This window comes from Dermacentor silvarum, chromosome 7, assembly GCF_013339745.2.
Source record: "Dermacentor silvarum isolate Dsil-2018 chromosome 7, BIME_Dsil_1.4, whole genome shotgun sequence".
Lineage (NCBI taxonomy): Eukaryota > Metazoa > Arthropoda > Arachnida > Ixodida > Ixodidae > Dermacentor > Dermacentor silvarum.
Window position 1 is genome coordinate 19,200,136 of NC_051160.1, and position 27,923 is coordinate 19,228,058.

Genomic DNA, 27,923 nt, shown 5'->3' on the forward strand with positions numbered 1-27,923 from the left:
CGTTCCCTCTTGCGATACTGTTGTCAAGCGTTATAAGAGAGTGATCGCAGTGCCATGGCAGTGCAATAAAAATAGTTGTCTGCACCTGGTGGGAGTGGCAAGCTGTCCGAGGGCTGCCCAGCACCGCTGTGTCAACAAATGCCTTCGCTATGGAAGGATAATGCGGAGATAACGCGAAGCAACAATCTATTAAAAACTTGATGACCCCGCGATTATCAGGTGCAATATGAAATGGTTGGCTGTTGAGGCGGCGGAGTGTACCAAGGTGGGAATACATGTCACGACGCGTGTGTTTTGCTCATACATTTTAATAGCTCGCGAATGCGCGCGTCCTCGATGGGCAACACCTGCATTTAACAGTTTCATTGTTTCAAGCCAAATGCATACTGATTATTCACAAACTCGGCCCAAACGGCGGTGCAGTACGTGCGTGCACCAGCAGCTGCTGCTATGATCGCGCGCTCAATGCACAAACAGCTGTCATATGCGATACAAATAGATGTGTGCAGTGGATATTTTTACGCTGACCTAAATGGAGCGGGTGTTCGCAGTTGCTTTTGTTTGTTTTAGCTCTGAAAACTTTTTTAAAGACTATTTTAGTAGATACATGCATGCGCCTTCAAATAGATATGTCCACACACGCGCGAGATCAGCCGGTGTCGCATTGACAAGTGCTCGATATTTGTGCACGTGTATTTCACATATCTCAGATCTGCGGTTTGGTGATTCGTAGACGTAGTGAGTCATGGGGTCGTTTCTGCGGCGATGTCCTGCTGCCCTGCTGCTGCTGCTGCTGTTACTCGCGGCCATCGTGTGCGCGACCCCCCGGCGTCCGAACATCGTAGTGCTTCTCGCCGACGACCTCGGTTACGGTGACGTGGGCTGCTTCGGCAATACCACCATATCCACGCCGAACATAGACAGGTATCTACGACGGCGAAGCGCCAGTATCACTTATTACTTATCAGGACTAGCTGTTTCAATACTCAAGTGATAAGTCTTACAAAAAAAGTGAGGAAAAAAACAAAAAACAAACACGCAACTCGGTCGATCATTTGTAGCAGCAACACATCTTGATGGGGCAGCGCAAACTGACGAGGACACAAGGAAGGAACAATACAGGGCAACACTGTCCTGTATTTTTCCTTAATTGTGTCTTCGTCATTTGCACTGCCCCATCAAGATGTTCAACCAGTACCGACTTGCCCAAACGTCGATTCTTCTGCAGTACTAGCAACATCGTTGAAATAATAAAAAAGTAGTTAAACCACGATATGGCTTAAAAGTCAGCCGGTCATCATGCATCACCATGCATGGTATACCTTGCAGAATCTGATGGAACCATTTTGCATACAATATGTTCAATTTCAATACTCATTTGGCTCGGTCTCAGATAACACATTGCTTACATTTTGCATACAACGTTCTTGATACTGATTTGGCTAGGTATTAAATAATGGATAGCTTACAAGTGTTCGTGCATCCCTCACAGCCCACTATATGCAGCTTTGGGACATTGAACCCTGCAATTATTTACTAGTGTTTGTCTTGCCTTCTTCGTGGCTTACAGACACACAAACTCTTCTCCATTTTGCTTGCACAGCAGATGGACTGTTGAGGTCAATCTGATGTGCAAGCACAATTTCACACCAGTTTTGATTTTGGCCCTTTGAGGATCTTGCGCATAATGTTAAGGCCATCTCACATATAGTGTTAATAGTATTAAGTCCTTTGTAGCTTTGTGGCACATTCGGGTGGATAACAATTTTCCTTTTCGTGAACCTTTCTCCACCTTGCGGGATTCCACAGAATTGATTGCCATATTCAGTGTCCCTGTGCTTTGAGCTGTCGATTAATTCGCCCTCGCGCTGTGATCTACTAGCCTCCTGGTTAGCTCAGATGGTAGAGTGACTGCCCTGGAAAGGCATTGGTCTCGGTTTACAAGCAACATGCAGGTACAAACAACACACAGTGCTCGTGTTATGTTTATCCCAGTCCTTGTTTGATCAAATCCCGGCCGTGGCGGCCACATTTCGATGGGGGCGAAATGCAAAAATGCCCATGTATCGTGCACGCGTGTATGCAATAAATTCCCAGGTGGTCAACATTATTCAGGAGTCCCCCACTACGGCATGCTTCATAATAATATTGTGGTTTTGGCACGCGAAACCCCAGAATTTAACTTGTTTTTCAGTACTTGTTTCTTGCACTGTTTTCCACTACAAGATGCTGTACCAACTAGCCCAGTGTCACAACCTTTTACGAAATCTGCAGTGGCAAAGTCACTGAAAAGGTCACCGTGACTTGAAAAGAGTGCATTGCTTGTCAGTCTCTGCTGTGTCACGTTTTTCAATTATTTTTTATTGACATGATGTAATAGGAGAAGTTGACGCCTTTAGGTGGCACCGGCTACCCCTCGTTGCTTGGCAAAAAAAATATTTCTCACAAAGTTTGTGAGAGAAACGTGGCACAGAAGTACCACAAAAAAGAGTCGGTCAGCAATATGCAGCTGCTGCTTGTGTGTCTAAAGGCGAATAATTGTTAAAAGAATGCGTGTGTATTCCTCACCGGACCTATGCTCAGGGCAAGGCATAAAAAAAATTCTATGCGTGCCACTCCTCCCTCTCCTCCGTGTGGTGTCCGTGTGATTTTGCAAATTTTCAAATTTGCAGGTATGTTACTGTGACATAAAAAAATCCACACGCCAGCAAGTTCATACTTTCTGCATTATCTTCGTTTGCTGCAGGCTGGCACGAAATGGCGCCATGCTGACTCATCACACGGCAGCTGCGGCCGTTTGTACTCCAAGCAGAGCAGCGCTGCTCACGGGCAGGTACCCCGTTCGCTCAGGCAAGTGTTCGTTCCAGAGAGGTTGTTTGGCTGTCCAATCAGCCTATTTTCCAAGGCGCATAAGTGCACCTACACACAGCTTGTTTTGTGACGCTTATGCTAGCGAAGGAACCAGTTGAAAGGCGATGCACATAGGAAGCTAAAACTGCTAAAAAGTCGGAGAGATGCAGTCGAAGTGATCGGCTACTCCGTGCCTTCTGACATTTGTCTGAACCAAGAAGGTACGGCTGACTATAGTGATTTTTTTTAGTTTACTGCTTTCACCACTTTTTTATGACATCTGCACAGTTTTGACATATACACATAGTTTAGGCCCTATGCAATGCAACATGTAGTGTTTATACAACAGCAAGAAATGTTCTGTTTTGTACCTTGCCGTTTGTGTCTAAGTTGCCCACGGTAGCATCTACAGTTACTGAGTGCTCAAAGATGATCGTGGTTCTCTGAATTCCCTGAGCATAGATAACACTTATAATGGCTCTGCAGAAAGTTGTCTCGTTGGCCAAAGTTGCTCAGTGTTAAACAGCGGTGGCACGAATATATGAATTAACCCTTTCAGGCGCTATAGGTGATTCTATTGATTTAGAACTTACCTCAACCGCATTTCCTGCATTTTCAGAATCATAAAGAGCGTACAGCTGCCTAATAGATTAACAATTTTCAATCCTTTAGTGTGTTTTGTCATATTTAGAGAATGTGGACTCCATGCAAAAACTCATACAGGAACATCAGATACTATGAGAACATTGACTATTTCAAGTGTAGCAGGCTTCAAAAGCACCTATCCTGTCACTCGAAAATTGTGCCTGGTGCTACAAATTGTGAAAAACTATGAACGAAGTGAACCCGCTGCATACTATGACATACTCACACTGAGTAAAAATACCCATCCGTCTACATTACCACTCGTTTTACTAAAGCATCTTGCACATGGTGCTCAAACTTACAGCACAATTCCAGTCAGCTCTGTTTTAGCATGTATGACACATTTTAAATGTCATTATTTTCATCAGTGTCCTTGCTGTTGATGCACAACCTTGGCGTACACAGGTTGTATACACAGTGCTTGTGTACATGATCAGCCATTGTTGTGTTAAATCATGTGCATTATGCATGACTTCACATTTCCCTCCTTTTTTTCTTCTCTTTGCTTGTTTTTCACTCCTAGTCACTGGTTGCACCTGCAGTGTGGGTCTCTAGATTTATTGCCTTTGTGTTCCAGGCATGGAAAGCTACTTTAAGAACAAGGTGTTTATAATAGTCGCAGCAAGTGGCGGGCTACCTCCAAATGAGACGACGTTCGCCAAGATTCTTCAACAGCAAGGCTACTCCACAGGATACATAGGTGAGATCCTTCTTTCTACAAGTGGCCGACTTCTGAGTGGCAAATTGCTAGGCATGTTGAAAATGTGCAGGGGTTTATTAAGAGTTACAGAATGGGTACCAATGGAAAGGAGGTGTATTGGAAGAAGGCTTATAATTAGGTGGTGTGATGAAGTTAGGAAATTTGCAGGCACAGCTTGAGTAATTAGCAAGACAAGCGCAATTGCAGATCACTGGGAGATGCCTTCGTCCTGCAGTGGACATGAATAGGCCGATTATGTTTGTGGTGACGATAATGATGATGTGAATTTGCCTAAGCTTTGTCCATCTGGCTTCAAACAGCTTGCAGAGTTTGCAAATCGATCATGTTCAACAAGTATTACATCATAAATGCAGCAATTTGCAACTCTCCTCCCACAAACAGCCAGAAACATACAAACAGCAAAGTGGGGGGAACGGAGCCAAAAAAAGCTTCAACACCGACTGGTTTGTTTTCATGCCTTTGCACAAAAGCTCCCTAACCTGAAGTTTCCTTAAAACTAAGTTTCTTGGACGATTTTTAGTGGTGTTATCTGCTATGTTGGCTCAGTGGCTATGGTTCTGCTGCTGAACAAGAGGTTGTGGGTTCGATTCCCTGCTGCCTAGGCCACATTCTAACAGGATGGAATGCAAAAACGCTGGTGTACTTAGATTTAGGTGCATGTTGAAGAATCCCAGGTGGTCAGAATGAATTCACAGCTCTCATAGATTGTATGTTGCTTACATACGTTAAATTCCACAATTTTATTTTGATTTGATTCCTAATGCTGCTAACTAATGCTGCAGGCAAGTGGCACCTGGGCTTGTACTGCACGTCCAAGAAAGACCCCTGCCACCACCCCCTGCGTCATGGTTTCGACTACTTCTATGGGCTACCCCTGACGAACCTCAAGGACTTTGGCACCAACAGTGGCAGCGTGGTCACCACATATATTCCCAACCTCCTCCGCTTCTGCTACACGGCCATGGCGCTTAGCGCTGCTCTCACCTACCTGCTCCTCCGCAATGGAAGACCACTCCTTGCGTCGTTTGTGTTTACCCTCTTCTTCCTCGACCCCGCTGCACTTAATTTTCTTCGTGAAGCACATTCCAACACTCAACGGCGTGGTTATGCGCAATTTCGACATAGTTGAGCAGCCCCTTCGGCTGCCGGGCATGACGCAGAGACTTGTCGCCGAGTCCCAGCAGTTCGTGCGCTCTGCAGTCGCAGAAGGGAAGCCCTTCCTGCTCTTCCTCTCCTTCATCCACGTGCACACGGCCCTGTTCTCGCACCCGTTCTTTGCCGGCAAGAGCGTGCACGGCCGCTACGGAGACAACGTTGAAGAGCTGGACTGGGCCATTGGCAAGGTGAGGGCACCTTTCGCTGTAATAGGCGACGATCACCTACGATAAATTACCATTGAAAGAATAACCCTGTATTGAAGTGGGTACCATTATTTGGGCGTGACTGTTTAAGGACACAATAAATATAAAAAGAAGATAACCTCCACCACTTATCATACATGAAAAGGTAGAGATGTCTGTGTAGTAAGCTGTGTAACTGCATGTCGCAGTTTCTCTCCCTTTCACCATAGAGTTAACCACACACGCACACAAGAAAAAGAAAAAAAAGTAGATCCGAGGCACTGTCGGAAACTAGATGACGCGGAGCTTGTTTTGAGTCAGCAAGGTGCAGTAACGGATGACATGGGCACAGTCTTGTCTCATGTAACTGTTAGCTGTCTGTGGCACGAGGACAAAGGCGACGTATGATGCTTGTCAAGAGAAGACTGTTCATGACAGCTGTATGCACAGAGAAGTACGAACAATTTATCTAGACACAGTTCCATGGATGGGCTCATATTTAGTGGCATATACCCAGTGCTGACGTCTGTTGGGGCACCTGTCCAGTGGCACCATACGCAGTGACCCAAGTTGCCTTCTAGGCAAGACAGCAGGCAGCACATACCCAGCATATATCCGGCGAGAAAAGGACGACGAAGGCCAACCTTCGGGGAAGAGACAAAAAACGCTTCACTTTAACTTCTGGTTCTACTGTCTATGGCAACTGTTAGCATGGCAGGTTAGCCAGCATGAAAATGATGCGTATATTACAGTCAAACTCACTTATAGCGATACCGGTATAACAATATATTGGATTATAACAGTGAGCAGCTGATGCATCATCAACTTTTGCATATGGCTCACTGCAATGCTCCCATGCCGCGTTATCACTTATAACAATTAAACCTGGCTACTGGGCGTGTGCGCCGAAAAGAAAAAGAATGAAAAATCCTTAAAAAAGAAAAGGTGTGAGCTGCTGCATTCGCCTGCACGCCTCACATCTTCACCGTACCCTCCTTTGTGCCATTCACTCTGCATAGCACACCTTCGTCGCATCACCCTACACATCGTGGGCCTCGTGCACCCCTCTCCCTTCCATCCCTCCGACGTTGGCGCAGCCGACTCGTGTATCGGAGGGGTAGAAGGGAGAAGTGTTGGAACCCCACTGAGTTCTACCAACACTTGTCTGTTGCTAGAACTAAAAAACCATCAGTAGATCTTTAGCACTAAAATATTCAACGGAGCTAAACACTTACTTGGTGTTCATAGCTGCAATACTGTGGCAGAAAATAAATCCAGGAATGGTTAATTGGGATAATAAGGTTTCACGTGCCATAGCATGTGGAAGGGACCTTGCTATGGAAAGTGAAAGTGTCAGCAGTCATTAACTGTCAGCGTTTGTAGTCTGTACACTTTGCAAGGCCCTGATATTGCAAATTTTATGTCAGCCCTTGTGACATGGGTTCAGTACATTTACACACTTATTACTTACGCCTGGCCACTGCTGCCAAATTCCAGTGGGGCAGAATGCAAAAAGATTCGTCTATCAGGCTTTGGGAGCTCATTTAGAGAAGTTTGCATGGTCAAAAGTAATACAGAGTCCCCAATACATCTTCTTTTATGGACAAGGTGTTGATTTGTGATGTTGAACTACAATCAATCAGTCAATCAATCCATGTGCCCTGGCTGCAGTGTCATTCTAGAGTGATATCCAATGCCGTGTTTCGCGCAGGTTACAGAACTGTTGCAGGAGACGGGCCAGACGAACAACACGTTTGTCTACTTCACCTCTGATAATGGCGGCCACATCCAAGAGGTTGGAATAAATGGCGAGAGGGAAGGTGGCTACAATGGCATTTTCAGAGGTACCGTTCCACCATTGAAATCATACCTCATGTTCTCGTCCACAACGCTTACCAAAAATTAATAAATTTGTGCGAAGTGGGGATGCAGGTTAAGCTGTAATTTTGCCCTTGGGTGCAGAATCAGGGAAATGCACAAAGCACTGCCATGAAGCCACACAGTGCTTTGACAAAGCAGCAGCAGCAGCAGTAAAAGCAGCGATGAACGGTTCAGGAGCTCTGTTATGTGCTCATAGCTCTGCCATCTTGTCTTTTGTAAAGGCTGGGAGATGTCATCATATTTGCCTGTGTTACATGTGCAAGTTACACGCAGGAAACTAGGGTATTGTTGCCATTTCCTCAGTGCACCTGCATTCACGGCCTGTTAAGAGTAAGTTTCAGCTCGCACCCAGCTTTAGTTTTTTCAGCTCACAAATCAGTGCAAATGCTAAGTATAACTTGCTGTTGCAAGTAAAACTTATTGTGACTAGACATCTTGGAGGACACACGATAGGCTTCAGACAAAAGGCTTCGTGAAGCATTAGAAACCCTAACGTCTAAGTCAAATTTTGTAAAGGCACATATGACCCACAATAGGCTTCACTAACCAGTGTAATTTGCTACTGAAAATTGAATTTTGCATGACTAGGTATCTTGGAGGCACATATCATGTGCAAGAGGCTTAGGCAAGAGGCGTCACAAGTGTAACTTGCAGAGAGAGAGTTCAGTTCTGGCTACTGAGTTGAGCAGAGCTCCTATTTCCTAATCGAGGTCAGTATTCACGAAACTTCTCTGCAAAGAATGTACCTTCATTTCTACACAAAAGATTTTATTCATTGGGTGGCATTTGAGCACCCTCTGTTGGCTTACTGACGAGACTGTCACTGTAGTGAATGCGTATTGTAGATGGCACTTATGTAAGTGGAGTCATGCGAAGATGTGCCCACGTGAATTAGCAACTGTTCCTTTCAAACACGTTTCCTTCGTATGCAGGCGGGAAGACCATGGGAGGGTGGGAAGGGGGCATTCGCGTGCCCACGGTAGTTTCCTGGCCGGAACACATTCCCCGTGGCCACAAGATTGAGGTGTCAACGAGCCAGCTCGACATGCTGCCCACGGTGCTGGCACTGGCTGGGGCAGAGCCTCCTCGGGATCGTATCATAGACGGCAGCAACATACTCCCGCTGCTCCGCAACGAGTCCACAGCTGACTCGCACGAGTTCCTCTTCCACTACTGCGGCATTCATGTCCACGCTGTCCGCTACATTCCTCGCGATGGTGAGTACACATGGTTTCTGGCTTTTAACTATAGAGAGCTCACATGGTAGACATTTTCACGTCATGAACAGCAGCTTACTGACATGGTCAAATGGAGAAGCATACCAGGTTACCACTTTTAATGGAAACAGAGTTATTAAAGAGGTCCCCTTGTAAATATTGCAATTATCTCACACCAGCTGGATTACTCAGAAGAGGCGGACACTACTTGCAACAAAAAATTGCAGGGTGATTTTAGCCAAATAACAATGCTTCACTTACTACTAAATTTGTAATTAATAACTTCAGGGCAGGTGCCTATTTCAGATTTGATGCAGACAGCAATGAAGTAATAATACATTTAACAGGAATCCTGTGCTTAGCAGCAGTTTTGAGAAATACGTCCTTAAAATGGCAATAACAGATTAACGTTCCAGTTACGCTTATCGGCATTCCATTTTCTATGGTGCTAATAAGTACCACTTAATAATGGTGGCATCGATGCTTCCTGCCCAAGTGGCCCCTTATAACTCTTTTTTTTATACTGGGTTGTTTGTGGATGGGGTTCTCTTTAAAGGCCCTCTTCTCGCTTTGGATTTCATTTGGGCACTGAAATGTCCAGGAGCTACAGGAAGTCTGACAAGGTGCTGGGACCATTTGACGAATACAGCATTACACCGTACAAAAACATTACCACACTCGAAGCATTAAACCAGGTTAAAATGTGACATAGGCTCAAGGGCAGTGTGCATAGTAGATTGCTGTGGAACATATCACTAGAAGCAAATCTTTCTCAAACAAAAAAAGCTAAAGCTCTTCACATAAAACTGAGAGTAAGGACCTGCATTATCAAGTGCAATTGCTGCCGTTGACGAACTTGCGCTAGCAAGGCACACGTACAATGTGCCTTGGTGGAGGCCCTGTAGAGCTGGCAAGTTGGACTAGTGGGTGGATGTTCATCTTGTAAAAAGAGAATACTACTGCGCTAAAAACCCACGGACAACAGAAATAGAAGAGGACAGGACTGGGCACGTCCTGTCCACTTTTACAAGATGGAGGCCCTGTGTTTGCTGGGCACGATATTATGGTGTCATCTAGCAGGCACTTAACATACTTGTATGATGACTATTGCCTCCTGTAATTTTGTTTAATGCCTTTATATATTTTTCTGCATTTCTTTTTGTGCGACTAGACATATGCACATGCGAGAGGCTTCAAACAAGATGACACAAACCAGTGCAAACTCAAAAGTGTAACTTGCTGTTGCAAGTAAAATGACCATCCTTACGATTTCACATGTGTGACCTGACTGACTGCAGGTTCTGGAGTGTGGAAGGTGCACTTCATGAGCCCCGACCCCTGCCCGCTGCACGTACGTCTGCCACTGCTACGGACACTACGTGCTGCGGCACGACCCACCACTCGTCTATCACCTGAACTCCGACCCGTCCGAGTCACGGTCGCTTAGCGAACGCGACGATCCTCGCGTTCCACGAGTGGTGGCGGCTGCCAGGGCGGCGATTGCGAAGCATAAGGCATCAGTGCAAGGCGTACCACAGCAGTTTGACTTTCTCAACTCTGTCTGGCGTCCATGGTTGCAGCCGTGCTGCAGCTATCCATTCTGCTCCTGCCAAGAGAACTTCACGCTCACCGCTTCCTTATGAGCCAAGCTCCCAACGACGCGTAGGTGACCTGCACAAATTCGTGTAGTGTAGACCCCAAGCGTGTGTGTGACATCAGTGCCCCAAAGGAGGGGGGATAGATTTTTAAAATTTTACGACTGCTCTCATGACTGCATTTATGCACTGACACGAGAGCTTTGAACCACTTTTGTTTGCACCATGGTGCCTGGACGACTGGTAGCCACGGTGGAAAAAAGTGCTGGGAAAATTACACTGAGTAAATGCACATTTTTTTAAGGTGCAAATTTTATCCTCACATCTTGTTTCTGGTATTGATAATTGCTGGAAGTGAAGCGTTGTTGTTAGCACCTTTTTTGTTGTTGTTATACCTGTTTTTGTGGTATCTGAATGGTGTCAACGAAAAACCACATACAGAAATGTAGTGCAGTCATATGTTGCAAAACTTGACTGTTACCATGAAATTGCTGATGTAAGGGACCTCCCAGCATTATCCTCTATAGCCATCAAATCACGTTTTGATTTGTGGCTCTCCAGAATATTGCTGTGCCAAGGTATTAGTGCGTAGGAATCTCTCTTACTAAGCAATGTCGTAGCAATCCTGTCAGGCTCTGAGTGATATCAATGCCCCTCTTAATCTGAACACAAAGTGACGGCCGGTGACATCATTGCAGCTGTATGCAATGATGTCATTTGCATTGGTAACCACCACGTGGTTTTAAGTAGCAATGGCATGGAAAATATTTCCAACCTATTTTCATCATTGTGTTAGTATGTCCGATTCACACCACACAATACGTAAGCTGCATTCATGGCTGTATTTCGTTTCATCTGTTTATAACTAAAAGTGGAAACCGCACAGATTGCAATTCGGTTCCAACCACACTTTAAGCATTACACGGTGGAGAATAGGTGTATCTCCATTTTGTCAAGGGCCTAGACACACAAGAGGAAGAAAAGTCTAGGGATTGTGCCTAGGTACTGCGGATGCACTTTGCCTGGTTTGTCCCTAGCCAAGCTGCACCATGCAACCACAGATAAATACTCCAGAATACGCTCTCTCCTCACTCGTGGCGTAGCAGTTGCAGCACCTGCAATTTGATTGGGAGGCCCTTCATTCGAATCGCATTAATCGTCTGTGCTCCTTTAGTGGCTGCAGACCAATGAATAATGACTCGTTGTTAGTACGGATGTATTTTATTGTATGCTTCGCCATTCAAGAAACTGCATCGGCCACTGCGATCCCGTTTAGACGCAAGTTAAGTGCCGGTTCTGGTGTAGTGTGCGTTGCCATCAGCTAGGGACGAATGTAGTAAAGGGTGTCTTCCTCAGTAATACCTAGGCGCAGCCCCCAGATTTCTCTCTCACAACTCGTACATGTGCACAAGTGTCAGGCAAAGGAGGCACAACTCTCGCGTGTTTGCGCCCTTGACAAAACGGAAATACGCAGAGAATAAATGCAACTGTGCCTTGCTGAAAGTGCAAAAATATGTGGTTGTTTTGTTTTACCTGTTTTCAGACGGGCACTTTTGATCGCCACTGAGCGCGATCGGCATAGGATTTCTGAATCGATTGATGCCTTTGCGCAGGCTGTTGGGAGGAGCCAATTGTGATTGAGAGAGAGAGCATTTCTAACCTTGTCATTGTCTTCATTTTATGCTCGTTGATACTTTTCCATGGATATGAACGAATGAGCCAATTCAAGGAGCTACAGCTTACCTGGTCTGTACACAACCACAGTGCAAACAATCAGTGTGGCATATATATATTCTCTGTGTTGTTCTACCAGTATTGATTCTATTGCCCATTCAGTTAGAAAGATAAGTATGTTTCTGGCTCGATACTCTAGTCCGAAATGAGCGTAGTTACAGGGGCCATCTACCTCCCTCACATAAATGTTTACAAAACACTTGTTGCAGGTACAACCTCACTCTGTGGGTATCCTTTATTTCCACACTGCCTGGTTGCTGCAAACGTTACTGTTTGGTTACATGTTATGTTGTGATTTTATAATAAACATTTATCTTACTCCGTGTGCCCAAGATTGGCTGTTTTATATATAGTGTAAGTATCCTATATATAAGTGGTTGAGCTCATGCTTTCCTAGTGGTACAGCAGAATTACCGGAAAGCGGTGCAACATTAAAACAAGTACGGAAAAAAAAAAGGGGGGGGGGAGACATTTGAAACTTTGTTTTTTCCCTTGCTTCGTCGTTTTGCCAGTAACAATCAGTACTATAGCATACTGAGTAGCCCAAATGTCTGTAGCATTAGTGCCCTTAGTGGCGTTCTCAGTGGATGCCAGAACTATACATCGACTTGCCAAAACGTGACACCACTAATGTGACAGAATTCAAATGAAGCCAGCTGTAAGAAGTGAAAGGCACGATAGGAGAGAGGAGGAGAAAGCCATGTCTTTCCAGTTCACCACTAGGGTGCACCACCTCCACAAACCAAGACAACTCAAACTAGAGTCATCATTAAATAAAGTTTTCTTTAGAATAGTAAGCTGCTGGGTTAGTTGATTTGGCATTATCTGCAAAGGGGAGTGCAGAAATGTTGCAGAAAAAAGGAGGCCAACACAGGAAAGCATCTTTCCTCTCTTGGTCTCCTTTTTTTCTGCAACGCTTCTGGCCTCCCCTTTGGATATAAAGTTTTCTTGTTCTTGAAAGGAGATTGGCTCAGGGGCACCTGCAACTGTTTACTCCATCCAATATCACATTAAACATTGCAAGACTTAGTGTGCACAACATTGCCTAACATTTTTTTTATATGTTGGGCCAGGTTGTATGGTTTATAGTGAAATATTTAGCGCGCACAATAGACAAGGACACAATGGAGGTGGACACACAAGCGCTTCAACTGTTTATTTTTTGGAAAGAGACGGAACATAAATGCACCAGCTATCTGCACTGAGCATGTGCAAAAAGAGTCATCATTATATACAGAAACAGATTACAAAGGTTCAACCGGTATTCAAGAATGCAAATTCTTTGTCAGTGGTTGCAACGGATGGTTGACTGATGCATCTTTCAGCACACCTTTTGATATGGAATGCTTCTGTTATTTCACGTGTTAGTTTGTTTTTATCTGAAAACAAAATATCAGTGTCAAAAAATACCGGATCACAAAGACATAGATTACAGTGGTTAGACAAGTGCGAATGATTTTCTTTACCGAGAGAAAGTTGATGTTCTTTTAGACGAGTGTTTATGCACCGACTGGTTTGTCCTATGTACATGTTGCCACAGGTTAAGGGCATATGGTAAGCCCTATACTTCCCATGTATTTTTGACCATGTTGAGGAACTGGTTTCTCAGTAATTAAAAGAGGTACTTGCATAATGCATATATCATTTTCTTCTAAATTTTGAGCTCTTTTAACTGCACTAGACTTATTAAAATCCAACTAAAATTGCTATTTTGGTGAAATTGTTCACACTAGTACCTAAATTCTGGCTTTATTTGCATATTTCAAAATTTGTAACACGAAAACCGTTAGGTGCATATTTTCAATTCCCAGCACAGTAGTTTCCTACACTTATACAGATGACAGGGAAATAAAATAAGCTGGTTATCCTGGAAGACATAGGAAATAATGTTACCCATGTAATAAAAAACATGGTTTTGAGATAACCGAGTTTAAAGTAAGAAAACATCTGAAAAACGCATATTTTGCCCCTAACACCGTTAGTCACATCTGTGGTAGCCACCAGTTTGGTCATCATTGTCGAAGTCATTTATTGGCATTTCAGCTTGTCGCCTTGCTTGCCTCTTTTGTGAGCTGTGGTGCAGCTTTCTCCGCAATGTACTGTCGATTGTGGTCAACTTCTTTCAGCTATTTTACTGTGTTGCAGCCAGACTTCAAGAGTCCTAATGACTTCAAAATGTTGGCACATGCGATACTACCATCATTGAACGAAATAACCGCATCCAATGTTGCAAGGCATGCAGCTAGGAATGAAAAGCATTCGAATAGACATGCTCCGAAGCGCAAATGCGGGAAAAAAACGTGCACAGCGTCTTTGGATTGCCTTGACTCAAAAATCAGCGGTGCAACAGTTGTGAGACTATTTCTTATATATAGCCGATTCCAGACAAGCGTTTTGGTTTTCGTGCTGGAAGTTCTTTGTTAGAAAAGTTAATGGTAAGCACGGAGCGCATTCGTAAAGGGGGTGTATTCACTCACTACTTGCTCTCGGAAAAACAGTTTTTTTCAGCCAGAAATAAGACTTTCTAAGAAAAGCGTGAATATGGAAAATGTACGTAAACAGATACACTTCTCACAGTTGCAAAGAATAAAGAAGTCATTAAAAAAAAAATAATTGCCTTACCATGTGCCCGTAACGGAAGCCGGTACACAACACCTATTCTGCATTTTGTGAATTTTTTATCTTCCTTAAGACCGCAGCTGCATTTTCTGACCCTATCGTCAAACTTTTTTTAAATAGCTTGGCACAGTGTGCGCCAAATATTTCACTATGAATACGTACCAACTCGCCCAACTATCAGTTCTGCTGTTGTATGGTTTAATTTCAACTGCCAAAGTAATGCCAGCGAATGCAATTCAGTCCTGAGTAATAAGACAACGAATCGCAAATAAAACCTGTACATGTAATGTTGGTTTGCAAGTATCTCTAAAGCACACAGACCTCGTAATGAAATAGCACACGAGATTTAACAGCGTCTATGATTTCCTTATATTTTCTATACTTAAGCTACCCCATTCTTGGGCAACTAGGTGTGTGGCCATGATTGGCCAATCCTCCAGAATGGTCATTTGGCACTGTGAGACAAGGAGTCACCCCGCTGACTCTTTATGCCAATCGCACATGTCTCTGGTGCCAAGGTAATGATGAAATTGAAAACAAGGGTTTTGGTGAGGTGAACGTAGACAGTGTGATGTCCTACATCTTAATGGAGGTTGATAAAGAGGCATTTCGTGCTACTGTCAAGCACATCATCGAAAGCCAGCTTTGTAGCTCTGTACTCGGGTAAAACTGGCATTTTTTTTTTCCTTCAATATTTGAAGCTTGTGTGAGTGCATTTAAAAAGAAATGTTTGCACTGCAATCACAGGCTGCTGCTTTGAGAAGAATAACACCTTTTTTTTTTTTTTTTAAATTCACATTCCATTATCTAAAGCAATGTCACTTCAATGTGATCCTTCAAGCACAACTGTACAAAACTGCCAAAACGAAACTTGCAAGTTTCATTCGGGCACTTCACATTCATTTGTGTTTTTAATAACAGACGTTAATAAACACCTTCCAGTCAACAGCGTTCGAAACGCCACAACTCACTCGACTCAAACAAGTTGTCGCGCTGCTACACGGCACTTTTAAAAGGCCGTCGAGTGGTTCAGGCATTTCTCTGCAAAATTGTGTGGCGCTGCGGATCTTTATTTTCGTTTTCATGTCACCAAAAGTTAAGCAGCATTAGAACAACTTAAAGGCACTATAATTTATTTTACGTTTGTTTATGCATTAAAAAAATTGTTTATACATTGCCTATACATATATGTTTAGTTTTTGAGTTGTTGAGTAGCGAAACTGTGGCAACGTATGCGCCGCTCGATGCGGCTGCCGTTTTGGTGTGTGTTTACCATGCTTCAAACTATGTGCAGTTCGCACATATCAAGTGGCAAAAATACTTTCTTGAGTAATTAATAGCACTCATATATAATATTTTTAGAGCATTCTGGTTTGATTTGTTCTTTCTAACCGTGAGTACGAGCACACTGTGAACGAGAGGGCATGTTCGCGTTGTTTCCGCTTCCGTTGCTCATAGGCTATCAAGATTTCGATAGAGCTGTAGGGTGCTCCGTTGACTCGATAGACTATTGACTCGGCGGCCTTTGAAACCGCTCGTGTAGCAGCTCCAACTTGACCGTTGAGTCAAATGACTATCGGTTGGAAGGCCTTCCAAACGCCCGTGTCGCACGGGTATTAGTTTTAACTCGAACACTTGTAGCAACACTCGTAACAACTCACAGAAAGGCAAGTCACCGAAGGCAGACCTGTTACACTCCATTGATGCCATTCATCACGCAAGGTCGTAGAGTTCATGCAGGCTTTGTATGCGATCCAGAAATTACACAAATTGACCAAGAGAGTACTTAGAATTCACCTAACCATCACATCATCATCACTGTGGAATTTTCCACTATTTCATTGGTTCGTATGGGCTTGTCCATGACTCGATGTCTGCGGGCATCAATGACACCATTCCTCGTATCTTGCCAAGTACTAGGGAATTAGTGCACTCGAAGTCCTCCGGTCCATATGGAGGTAACAGCCGGACAGAGTCCGCAATTATGAGAGCACCAGGCTCCTGGGCAGACTCGGCCACCGGAATGCGGTTGACGCACATCCACGACCGAACCTTCTCTTTCCTCTCTCGCAACTGCTCGGCGCTGAGCGCATGCCTTGCCGGCATGAAGAGATTCTCGAGCTGCTGCTTCTCGGCAGGACTTGCATCTGTGACTACAGTTACCGACTTGACAGCGTGTCCCATGATGACGTGCAGCACCTTTGGTTTTTCATCCTCAAACAGGACCAGGACAATACTGTGTTGGAAGAAGAAGAAGAAGAAAAAAAACAAAGCAGGGTGGGGGCTGTCTCTAACACTGAAGCTCCAAATGTATCATTTGCTTTCTAGACAGGACTACATGTGTAATTTCATCGGACCATTTTTAGAGAGCAACCAAACCAAACATTATGAGGACGGTAGCACAGGACAAGGAAGGGTACAGGATGGGCAGTCCAAGCATGGGATAACATTCCCATTGCCGTTAGACCCCTCGTATTTCCCTTTAGGTCCCGAAATATGACCACTCAAGTTGCTATGACAACTGCCTCAAGTCGGAAATGCTACTATAGCTAAATGAAGTTTGCAGTAACGTCTACTACAACGCATCCTACCAATCCTACCATAAAACTGCTTTAAGGCAACAACGCAAGGCGTTTCACATTCAGCGCGGCGATACGTATAAACTTGGAACATAAAAAATACGTTTTAAAAATGGTGTAAAACAAGCACTGACGTGTGCGAGTACATTTCCGCTTCCTCGCTGGCTGAACAAGGATGAAAAACAAGACGGTTTGCGTTTCAGTGCTATTTCGGAAAGATCACCGCTAGAACAGCTAGGCTACTCGCGATCGGGAAAGGCACGTCCTGATAGCTGTCATAACTTCGCGATAACTGTCAACTTCATGCTTACCTTTCCGAGATGGGGTCGACTGTCTTGACGTAACCTGCCAGAATATCCCCCTCCGTAGTTTCTACACGAACGAGCTTGTGCACATATGACAGAAGCAACAAAGGATCATCATTAGGCAAAGTGCCACGCGTTTGTTCGGAACCAACTTTGGTCTCACGTTCCATAATGTCACTGCTCCCAGTCAGTCAACTAAATACGCACGATCAAGAGAACAGATAGCCCGAGTTCTTCGCAATCTCCTTTTCTAGTGTGGACGTGCGCTGCATGTGGGAGGGAACATTGCAGATGCCGTAAAGCGGCCGTTGCCGTTCACTCGAGCCGTTCAAGCACACGATGGTACAAGCAACTCAAACTTTCAACAGTCAAGTTCAAGCTCTAAGCACCACCAAACACATGCTCAAAATAGCGCCTCTGCTCAAACACGAGCAATGCCTTTGGCACGAGCTTCACCACGCATTGGCTTCGCTTGTTTCTCTCGCTGGCTTGGCTTGACATTTGTGAAAAATCCTACCTACCAATGAAAAGCCCAGTTTTGGGCACGTGACAAAATATTAGCCAATGAGACACGTTCGCGGTACCGTTGATTGTTCACCGTTCGTCCAGCAGCGCGTCGCTCGTGTGTTTTAGCGTCGCGCGTTTGATGCCTATTGTAGGGGGCATTTAATCGTTCGGACGCCGTTCGTTGTGGACGGTTGAGCTAGACGCTGCGTGACCCCGACCCAAGGCACATCCGCTCCATTGAACTGACCGTCACGTTTCCTGCCATGGACCGTACTGATTACGATACGGCGTGAGTTCTTCGCATCTGGCCTTCCCTGCAGGCGTCGTTGTGTTTGTTTGGTTTCGCACGCTATGCCTGACTGTTTGCTTTCAGGTTCAGCTGCCCGGTCTGCCTGGGCCCGAGTCAGAGCATGGTGTTTGGCATGTGCCAGCACTTCGTGTGCTCGTCGTGCTTGTACGACCCCGTGGAGCAGAATTTGAATCCTGCGCTTCGCTGTTGCCCCATGTGCAAAGCCAAGAATGTCTTTCCGGAGTACTGGTAATTGATATCTCTTCATACCCAGGTGTTGCTTGTGCGATTGGCCCGTATCGGTTAGTCACTATGCACGCGTTGCTGATATGGTCGTTAACAACGTTTCTTTCTTTCTTGCAGCCCTGACATTCCGGACGCTAATAAAAAGCTCATGAACATAGCCGGCGTTGTCAAGTGCACTCGGAAACGGTGCGGAGAAGAAATGTGGACTTGGGAGGCTAAGCAGCACGAAAAGTAAGATGACTTTCGCTACTAAACTTGCTTCGACGTCCATGTAGCTGTTATGATTGGTAGTGCGTACTGCCATGGGATGGGTCTTGTCAGTGTGGTCATGTTCATTATGTTCAGTTCCTGAGGAGTCTATAAAAAGCGAACTGAGGCGTCGTAGCCGTCGGGGAAGCTTTCCACTGCATTGTGTGCAGAAATCGTAGTGTGCAGGCTCAATTTTCCTTGTACGTTTGGCCTGCGTCGTGCGAATGCGTCTATTGTTTCGTGTCAGCCTGCTCCGTGCTTGTTCGATATGTTGTCATCGTCAGTGAACCGCGAAAGGCGCACGGAACCCGAACTTCGGTGTCAGGTGTATAGACGATCGGTCCAAGGATGGCTGCGGCCCGGCTTAGCGTCCCGGTCGGCACTTCGGGTTGATCTTCATGTTCGTTTCAGCGTTCCTTTCCATACTTTATCCTGGAGTGCTCTTGTTGCCGCTAGACATGCGCCTGCGGGCGTTTAGCCGTTTATACGAGACTAGACTGATGTCGCGGGAAAATAGGCGATGTGCTGCTTTGGTGTCAAAACCCGCAGTAATCGTAGTCGCGAAGTTGCGGTGCTCGCTCAAATAAACGCATCATGACCTTGGATTTGCCTACGTGTTTTGTTGGTACTTTGCATAGTTGAATAGGGAGAAAACGGCACAAAAGTTCTGTGAATGCTCGCAATTAAAGGCACAGTCTGCACTCCAGCCTGTTTCCAGCACCTGAGGAAACTGGAAACAGGCTGTGTCAGGCTGTGTAGAATGTTGTCGTGTTGCCTCTTTCTTCTTCGTCTCGTGTATTTTATTGCGGTAACTTCCCAAATCGGGTGAATCGCCAACTGGCCTACACCCACGTTCTTCTAAATGTGTAGAATGTGGTGGGTGCACAGCTCTTTTCATGGACCCACAATCGTTGAAGTGCAGCTTTCCACTGACCATGGTGTAGTAAATGCTCGTCAGTTTGGGCAGTTCAAGCTGTCGGAGCATCCCCTTAAGTTTTCTGCATTCTGTTGTGAACACAGAGTTTGTGTTGCTGCTTATGGCATCTTTGACTGATCTTTGCAGACAGCTTCAGCACTGCTATACAGTGGCTTTGCAAGACATAATTCTAGCTGTGTGGGGAAAAAAAAAATGGCTGTGCCTCCACCCTTTAGAGATGATTGGCGACTTTAATGCGATTAGCACTATCTTATGATTAGTGCGTAGTTGTTGATGGTATATCCGATATCATGAATATTATGAAAAGTGGCACGTACCATTTACGTACTCAGTGATGGCATTAAAGAGGCTTATTGAAGAGCAACACACATGCGCAGTGTTCCATACCCAGTAACCCAAGTTCGTCCAATTTTACATGGGTGTCGGTCGGTAAGTTTGACATGTTCAGTATTGAGAATAATTAACTGCATTTGCACGATTCTACCGTACCACGAGTGGTAACATGCAGTTATGTTACTGCCAAACCTGAGTCGACGCGTACAGTGTTGAAACGATCTTATAGAAGATACAAAGGCACAGAAACGCACACAGCTGAACCTTAGCGGATATTTGCAATTCGTCGACACCCCCATTTCGCTGTCTACCGACCACAGAAAGTCATCTTCAGTTCCGTTTAATCCATTTGAAATGTCACACAACATTAAGTCTCGCGCAACCATCGTCTGTGGGAGGGTGGGCCACACACCATGGACCCACCTTTGCGATGTTTCCAAGCGTCGCTTTCTTACAGACGACCCGTTCGATGACAGTCTGGTCAGCTACCGTTGATTGAGCTTTCGTTTTTATCAAGAATCGGTTTCGTTTTTTATTTTGAGTAGAATTAGTTACGATTGTAACACGCATGCAAATTTTAAAGCACCTTTTATAAAAAAAAAAAAAAAAAAGGTGCACGCTAGAATCGTGCAAATATGGTAGCCTTGTTATGGCTCCTTATATTTGGGTTCACCTGTACGCGAGACAGTGTTGTGACACGTCTGTTGTGTGTCCGGACGCGAGTGTGTAGGCATACTGATAGCGGCGGCTCCGCTTGCAGGTCTTGTCGCGGCCTCTCGAGGCGGTCCTCGGGACGATGCACCGGCTCCCCAGGAAAGGCAAGCACCAGCCGGAAAGCCAGCACCCGCCAGAGCAAACGCAAGAGGAGCAAGAGCACAGTCTCTGTCAGGGACTAAGGCACTCGACGCAGCACTATGCCTGTCTTGCTTAATTTTTTTTATTTTATTGGTAAGCAGCAGTTGAAAACTTTTATTTTTAACCTAGTGCGGTGCATATGAACTGCAGTTTTCCAGTAGCATTGCAGGCGCCGCGGATGACAGATTAAGAAAGTCGGAACCCATGTGATATCAACTGACATTTCTATTGGTGTGGCATACGGGGGTTATCGGGAAAGAAGACTGCTTTAAAAGATTTGCGAGGAAGCAATTGATCTTGAAAAGGAGGTATGCTACTTGACTATGTGACGGGTGTTACCACTACTGCTACTGCTACTGCTACTGGCCTGCAAAAAAAGAAATGCATGTTACGCTATTCACAAACCAGCTAGCCCAATCTCGCACTCGTAAGACAACTAATTAATAAATTGTGCACTTTTTCAACGAGAGTGAGGGAAACACTTGAATGAGACAAGCGGTGCAGATGTTGGCCAGAGCTCTGTCTTTCTACTCTAGCCTGAGATTCCTAAATTCACCAGACAGAATTCTCATGCTGTAGAGGGCGTTTGTTGAACTGCCGTTGGAATAATGGGTGGTATACATAGATTTTTTTACGATTTGACGTGCCTTTGGGAAGAAAGCAATATCAATAACTTTTTTGGGCCAATTGTGTCGCATTCAGTCTCTCAAAATTTCTTTAGAGCAGTGGAGTGTTTTACATCATCTACTATACTTTGTTCCATAATGTAATTCCGCATAAATGAGCAAGTCTCGGTGTTTCTGATATGTACTGCAAGATCTGAATGAAGCAGGGCTTACCATTGGGGGATATTTGACATATTAAAGGGATAATTTTATTTGTAGTGTTCTGAAAACAATGTGACATAAAGTAGTAGAAATTGGAGTGTATATTAGGCTGAGCATTGCCATACAAATTCGAAGTGACTACAGTAGACTTCTGCTAATTCGACTCCTCTTAATTCGATTTTCTTTTTAATTCGATCCCAACCAATGTTTTCTGGCCGGCACCCATCCACTCTTATGGGCCAAAACTTTCATTATTTCGATCCCAAAATTAGAAAAAATTGGAACTTGACGGGTCAGCAGGTACTTGCCTGAAACCAATAGTGACCCCGATAGCGTGCCTTTAGCTGTTGCGTTTCGCGGCAACGTATATCTTCACGGAGCTTAGGGTAGAGTTAATGTCGCATGCCCTCCTCTGCCAAATTTTTGGCCTACCCTAGGAAGATTTTCACGTACAAACAGTAGCCTGCAATGAATGATTGCAGTATTTACTTGATTCTAATGCGTATCCCTCCCCCACCCCCTCCCTTTTTTTTCCCCATGAAAGTTGGTCTGAAAATTCAGCGCGATGCAGTTCGATGCAAACCTAAAACTGTGTTTGTAACAACCTACCATCAGAGCTAGCCTAGCCGATGTCATCACCATTGTCAAGGTGGCGACAGATGTAGTTTGTGCAGAGTATGAGCAGTCTTTGATTACAAAAGGTCATTCAAAAGGTAACTTACTTTACATGCTAAGCTCGTGACAACAGGTTGCATCACATTTTTTTTTGTCATCCTAGAGAATGATATGCATCGCAAGATGACCTAACGAAATTGCTAGTCTAGGCATGGACCACTACAGTCTTCGGTCGATAATTCGTACTCGACGAAGACTGCCAAAGCATTCGAATGATCGGGAATCCGAAATACTGTCTTCGTCTCCAAATGCGTGACTTTATTCCACAAGTGCCCAAAAAAGGTGTGCTGTATTTTCAGATCATCACTTTTGGAGATACCTTCAATTTGGCATGATTATAGCGCAAGATGCAGACATTTAGCAGTGACAGTATTCGTGGCCTGGTATCGTCCGAATTATCGCAAGACGCTGTAAGGTGTCCGAAATTTCGGTCGTCCTTGTACATTAAGTCAATGGGGCTGTGTCACAAGGCTGTGCGAATAATCAAGCATGTCCAAATTATCAATGAATAATTGGTTGTTGACTGTATCACATTTGCGACTGTTGTGGAGTGATTTGATAACATCAGAATATCAAATGCGCATTCGACAGCACAGAGGACAAGTGGTTCCCAGACGGTGATAAAGTGCTGGCTGATAATAAGGGTGATCGAAATTAGGTGTACATAAATTGATATTCTGTGAAGGTAAAATTCACCTGCTTCGTATTTTTGGTATTGCCAGAATCTGAGGCATGCTGCATTTTTTTTGCTAAGAATTGGGTGCGCATTAGGTTTCTGCTTTGTTTAATAGCCATTTCTACGTTCGTTTGCTACTTTGAACGCATAAAGAGTGGGTGACTGTTTGATGCTGCCAAACGAATCAGCGGTGTGCTTCAGTGTCTTTTGTTTTTTTTATCGCCTCGTGTGTAATCCGAGCCACTGAATAATTAGATTAATTTCGTCAGTCTCATCATGCTCAAGTTAACGAAAGTCAACTGTATCGGGGGTGAACTCCACCACTGGAAATACTGGCGCTGCAGTCAGCGTGACGTGGCATAGATCATGTGGGCACAGCTGCCGTTGTCTGCTATAGCGTAGCAAGCTGAAAACTAAAGTTCTGGCAACACCAGAGAAGGCCCTAGCTGCGCTGTGGCTCGTATCTCACCTATGCTAAATAAATAAACATCAAGGAGAATCGAGAAAAAAATAACAGATTGCCATAGTTCAAAATTTTATTTTTGCGGTTGCGTTGCCGCACCACTGTGTTGTCTCTATGGCAGTGCATGTGATTCTTTCGTTGGTTGCGCTGCGAATGCCCTCATGGCGCTCACACTGCACGTTAGAGCACTGTGTCGGCTGTTCTTTCAGGCCCGGGCCTGAAAGTGCCATGCGTTGGCCGCCCCGAGCGCGGCCCAATAATCTCAAACCTGGCCCGTATTCGGCCTCGTTCGTTTCGACCCATTAGCCCTTGAGTCTATACGAAGCATGGTCGAGTTCTCGGTTATAGATGAAGATACTGCCAGTGTGATCAAAGCGCGCCGGGCTGTCATCAAGCTGCACCACGCAGCTTTTTGCCATGCGTCCCCTCTTCCTGGCTACTGTGTAACTGTGAGAGAAATAAATGTTTCATTTCGTGTCTACTGCATCTTAAATATTTTAAATATTGTGTCATTCTTTTTCAATGCATTCATTTCATAGTGCACCTCATTAATCATTGCCATGATTTTAGTACATGTATATTTTACGCACTTTACAGCGATTATTTTTAGGCCCCTTTACAGCCACGCCTCATCTACTTCTCAGAATTCATTGCTCCACTGCAAACTCTGAAACACTAGCATGGCGCTCTTTGGCCATAACTGGCCCTTGCGCCATAAAACACCACACATCATCATCATTTCGTTTCTAGCTGAACACACAGATTATTTGGTTATTCGACATGAAAACACTTGTACATACAATGGACAGAGTGGGAAATAGGGAGGAAGCAGGCTGGCAACTGCCGCCGAGAGGGCAGAACGTCTGCTTACTCTTTAGGAAGGAGGATATAGAAAAAGAAACTGGAAGAGTATTTGCAAGAAGCAGATTTCACTGCACCATGTCTTCCGCTAAAGAAAAGCAGTTCATTTGTTCACCATGCTCATGCGTTAAAGTGTGATACTATAACAACCATACTACACTTTCCAAATAGTTGTATGGCAAGGTATTGTGAAGGTGTAGGGGAACTCTCCTGTACACACGACTAACCATTTCATCTCTAAGCTCGAAGTATATGCCAATTCGATGGCAAAGAAGCCACTGCACTTGGAAAATTTTTAAACTAAGAACGAGTACTGTTGAATTCTTTTCGATGTGAAGCACGCTAACATTCCTGGGGTGGTGCATGCCATTCATTTTTGATACGAAAGCATCAACTAGGCCCATTGAGTGAAAACGGTCGCGGCGTCTGTAGCAGCGGAAAACACCTAACTTCCCATTGGCTGCGATGCCGTCTCGCGAGCAAGCCTCGCACGCTCGTGATGCTGGCTCGCGCTTGCTGGCTCGGGCAGAACGTACCGGTATGGAGTGTGAAGCATCTACATCGTTGGCAGCCGCAACCTCGGCAGTAGTAAAATTTGGCTGTCCAGGCCAGTACACCGCAGACAAAGTAAGGGAGCGGAAGAACGCAGCAAAACGAGCCAGGAGGCAGGCAGCCAAATCCACCATTATAGTCAACTGTCCCAACACACGGCGGGCAGAACGAGCATTAACGCAAAGATTAGTCGCAGCTCGAAGGAACTTCAAATGCGCATTCAGAATATGAACTGACGGCGATCAGTTGGACATTAATGCTTTTGCATTCGAAACTCATATGTGCTTAGGTGTCCTAGGATTTTTTTGGCAGGTGCATTTGTATGCAAACAATTTTTTTTTTGTGCTGTGCTAGTTTGTGCACTATCTTTTGTACAACCAATTTCAGTGGCTTTGTACATGGCAGTCACATTTCTCACCAGGCCCAATGATTTCAAAAATAAAACTGCATCATAGAAATTTCTTCTGTAATTATAAAGTTGTTGCACGTTTAAAAAAAGGAAATGATAAGCAGCTTGTGCTCCAGATCTTGCGCTGTTCAAGAACGATTAGCATCACCTAGTAGGCGACGAGTAATAGCAATTATTAGTGCAAAGGCTTGCAATTATATGTGACAAACTAAGTGCTTTAAGCAGTGTGCAATTGCCAATTGTGTAACTACAGCTGTTGTTCTGTCATGTGGCCACCTCTGAGGCTTGCAGACTGCAAGTAGAATTTCTGGAAAACACCCTAGCCCATGAGATATATCCTTTTTATTGCTGCTTTTTCTGCATTGCGCACTCAACCATGACAATATTTCTCATTAGCTGCTCCTGCATCACGCATATTCTCGAAAGTGGCCAGCATTGAAAGAATGCGCCCGTATGCATGAAGCTTACAGAATCTCATCGCTGTTTGTGTAAGGGCCACTCAATTTATCATACGACACATACAAATAAAAGGCCGGTGAAAAGAAAAATATTCGATTTAACTCGCAGTGCTGTGCTTTTCTCAGTTGTGAAATTCTCTGAAATAAGCAGCTTTCCGGGCGGGTCTGTGTTTCATATTTTCGATACTGTTGTGGCACTGGACAAGAAGAAACTGTGTACGAAGCTTGCGGGATGACGAGGTCATGCTTGACACTATGTAAACACAACTGCGTGTATCACGTGCCCCAACATAAATGGTCGCACGGTTGCTCGGACTGAAAAGGAGGCAACCGGTGACGTTCAAATCGTCCCGCCAGGGGCGGGGGGGCATCGGCGCTGGTGCCGCGGGCGGAAACTTGGTTGCCTCCTCTATTCAGTGTTGTCTCTGTTGAAACTAATCGTCCGTTTCTGTTTTGAACACCGAGTTTGAAATCGAAAAGGTTGTAGCCATAGTTTCCTACTAAAATTACTAGAGGCAATTCTGGCCCTGCGGTAGTTCAGTGGGAATGATGGTTAATAACGCATGCATGCGTGTGACCTTCATGCTTGTGGCCTTGTTTACTGTGGATTATCTGCCTTTACTGGCCGAAATTTTGAAGCAATCCTATCTTTCTAAACGTCGAAAGCAGGAAGTCTCTATGCACGTGCATAATCATTGCGAGTCATATCCATAACGCAATATTTTGTTGAATATGATAAAATTTCGTAGTTGGAGAGCCGTTTGAAGCCATAAGGACAAAGTTTAGGCAAATCCATGTACTAACAATCATTCCCAATGCTGGTTGAACGATCATTCATTTCATTCATTTTATTGTTCCTGACACATCTTGCTTACAGTTCTCGTAGACACTAGTGCCAATGTTCCTGATGCTAATTTTTGTAAGAATCTCTATGCTTTTAAAGTTTCCTCATCAGATGTCGCAGTCATTGTGGTGTTGTCATCGCCATCATTCTCATACGATTGCCTTGCTGTTGCCGTCGCACGTACTCGAGTCACACACGCAATAGCTCGCTTTAGACACACTATGCCATCTAGTGGCATTTTCTGGAACGTCGCACTAGCTACCTTCAAAATGCTTCGCGTAACGTTTACTCCCACAGCCTTTGGCATCGGGCTAATTTTTCTAACTTTGTTGGTTTGGACTCTCGTAACGTTTTTTTTAAAATTTTAATTTCAGGTTCTTCTGCAGAAGTGTACCTGGAAAAGGAGCCAGGAGCTCTTCTCTGCGTTTTTAAAAAGAATACTCGAACAGTATTTTATTTTATATATGTGTGTACAAAAAATTTTGTGGCAATGAATGTTTTATGAATGACGGTTTGTGTTTATATTATTTTATTCTTGAACAAACATCCTTTATTATATACTTGATGAAATAATAATGCGCTCACAAGCGCTACATTATTTGCGTCCTTAGTGTATGATATGCGAAATGTTCAAGCCCCGAACGATCATGGATGTCAGAGGATGCTTTTGACCGCAAACGCCTTGAAAGTCGTCGTAAGCCATGTCAAAGAGTGCGACGCCTGTTGTGAAGTTTGCCTGAAAAATAAAAGCGATGAAGTGAAAATTTTTTCAGTGTTAGATGCACAAAGGTTGTTTATAATAGCAATGTGTACTGCTGAGCTCGTTAGTTAATAATTTATAATTGATATTGCAGTAACGAGGACAGCACCGTTGCCAGGATTGCTATTTCTTCTTACAATAATTTTTATTATTGCTATTACCTGAAAAAAAAGTAGGCATCACTACTACATCATCATCAGCCTATATTTATGTCGACTGCAGGACAAAGGCCTCTCCCTGGGATCTCCAATTACCCCTGTCTTGTGCTTGCTGATTGCAACTGCAAATTTCCCAACTTCATCACCCCTATTACATAATTACTATAGGGTGGCTTTCACTAAATAAAGACTGGCCAAGTGTGACTGTTCATATTGTGGGATTCACTTTGCAGCATTGCATTTTTACCAGTGTAGTGTAACCTGAGGACTGCTTCTGTACTGTTTTTCTGGAAAGCTTCTCTTATGTGCTTGGTCCATAGAGACTCCATAACAAATTT

General features: G+C 44.5%; 3 protein-coding genes across 4 annotated transcripts in view; 2 read left to right on the top strand and 1 right to left on the bottom strand.

Annotated features, from left to right (window-relative positions):
* Window positions 1-17,937, bottom strand: part of LOC119457650 (gem-associated protein 6) — a 166,611-nt gene extending 148,674 nt beyond the window's left edge. Inside the window, exons 1-2 of one of the 2 annotated variants that reach the window (XR_007467733.1) lie at window positions 17,493-17,937; window positions 15,375-16,838 (exon numbers count right to left, since the gene is read on the bottom strand). Coding sequence is in view for 1 of the 2 variants with exons in the window: in XM_037719283.2 (XP_037575211.1) it covers window positions 16,436-16,838; window positions 17,493-17,656 (567 nt within the window). In the remaining variant the exon portion in view is untranslated. Of the gene's footprint in view, window positions 1-13,108; window positions 16,839-17,492 lie in introns of those variants that run through there. The other variant, XM_037719283.2, reaches the window with a different exon arrangement.
* On the top strand, window positions 34-12,303 carry LOC119457648 (steryl-sulfatase-like). The gene is given in 9 exon segments (XM_037719280.2): window positions 34-924; window positions 2,747-2,850; window positions 4,073-4,195; window positions 4,999-5,276; window positions 5,278-5,559; window positions 7,268-7,400; window positions 8,370-8,654; window positions 9,953-9,990; window positions 9,992-12,303. Coding segments are annotated over 9 exon segments (1,728 nt in total). The 5' UTR covers window positions 34-745; the 3' UTR covers window positions 10,298-12,303.
* A 144-nt stretch (window positions 17,938-18,081) lies between the features above and the next one.
* Window positions 18,082-27,420, top strand: LOC119457651 (uncharacterized). The gene is made up of 5 exons (XM_037719284.2): window positions 18,082-18,282; window positions 18,367-18,531; window positions 18,646-18,759; window positions 20,808-20,995; window positions 27,042-27,420. Exons 1-4 carry the CDS (start codon window positions 18,257-18,259, stop codon window positions 20,941-20,943), a joined length of 441 nt encoding a protein of 146 aa, XP_037575212.1. The 5' UTR covers window positions 18,082-18,256; the 3' UTR covers window positions 20,944-20,995; window positions 27,042-27,420.
* Window positions 27,421-27,923: the final 503 nt, after the last annotated feature.

Coding starts and splice junctions, on each gene's coding strand:
- LOC119457651 (XM_037719284.2), top strand. CDS start 18,257: ATGGACCGTACTGATTACGATACGGC. Junction 18,283..18,366: donor CGTACTGATTACGATACGGC/GTGAGTTCTTCG, acceptor GTTTGCTTTCAG/GTTCAGCTGCCCGGTCTGCC. Junction 18,760..20,807: donor GAGGCTAAGCAGCACGAAAA/GTAAGATGACTT, acceptor CTCCGCTTGCAG/GTCTTGTCGCGGCCTCTCGA.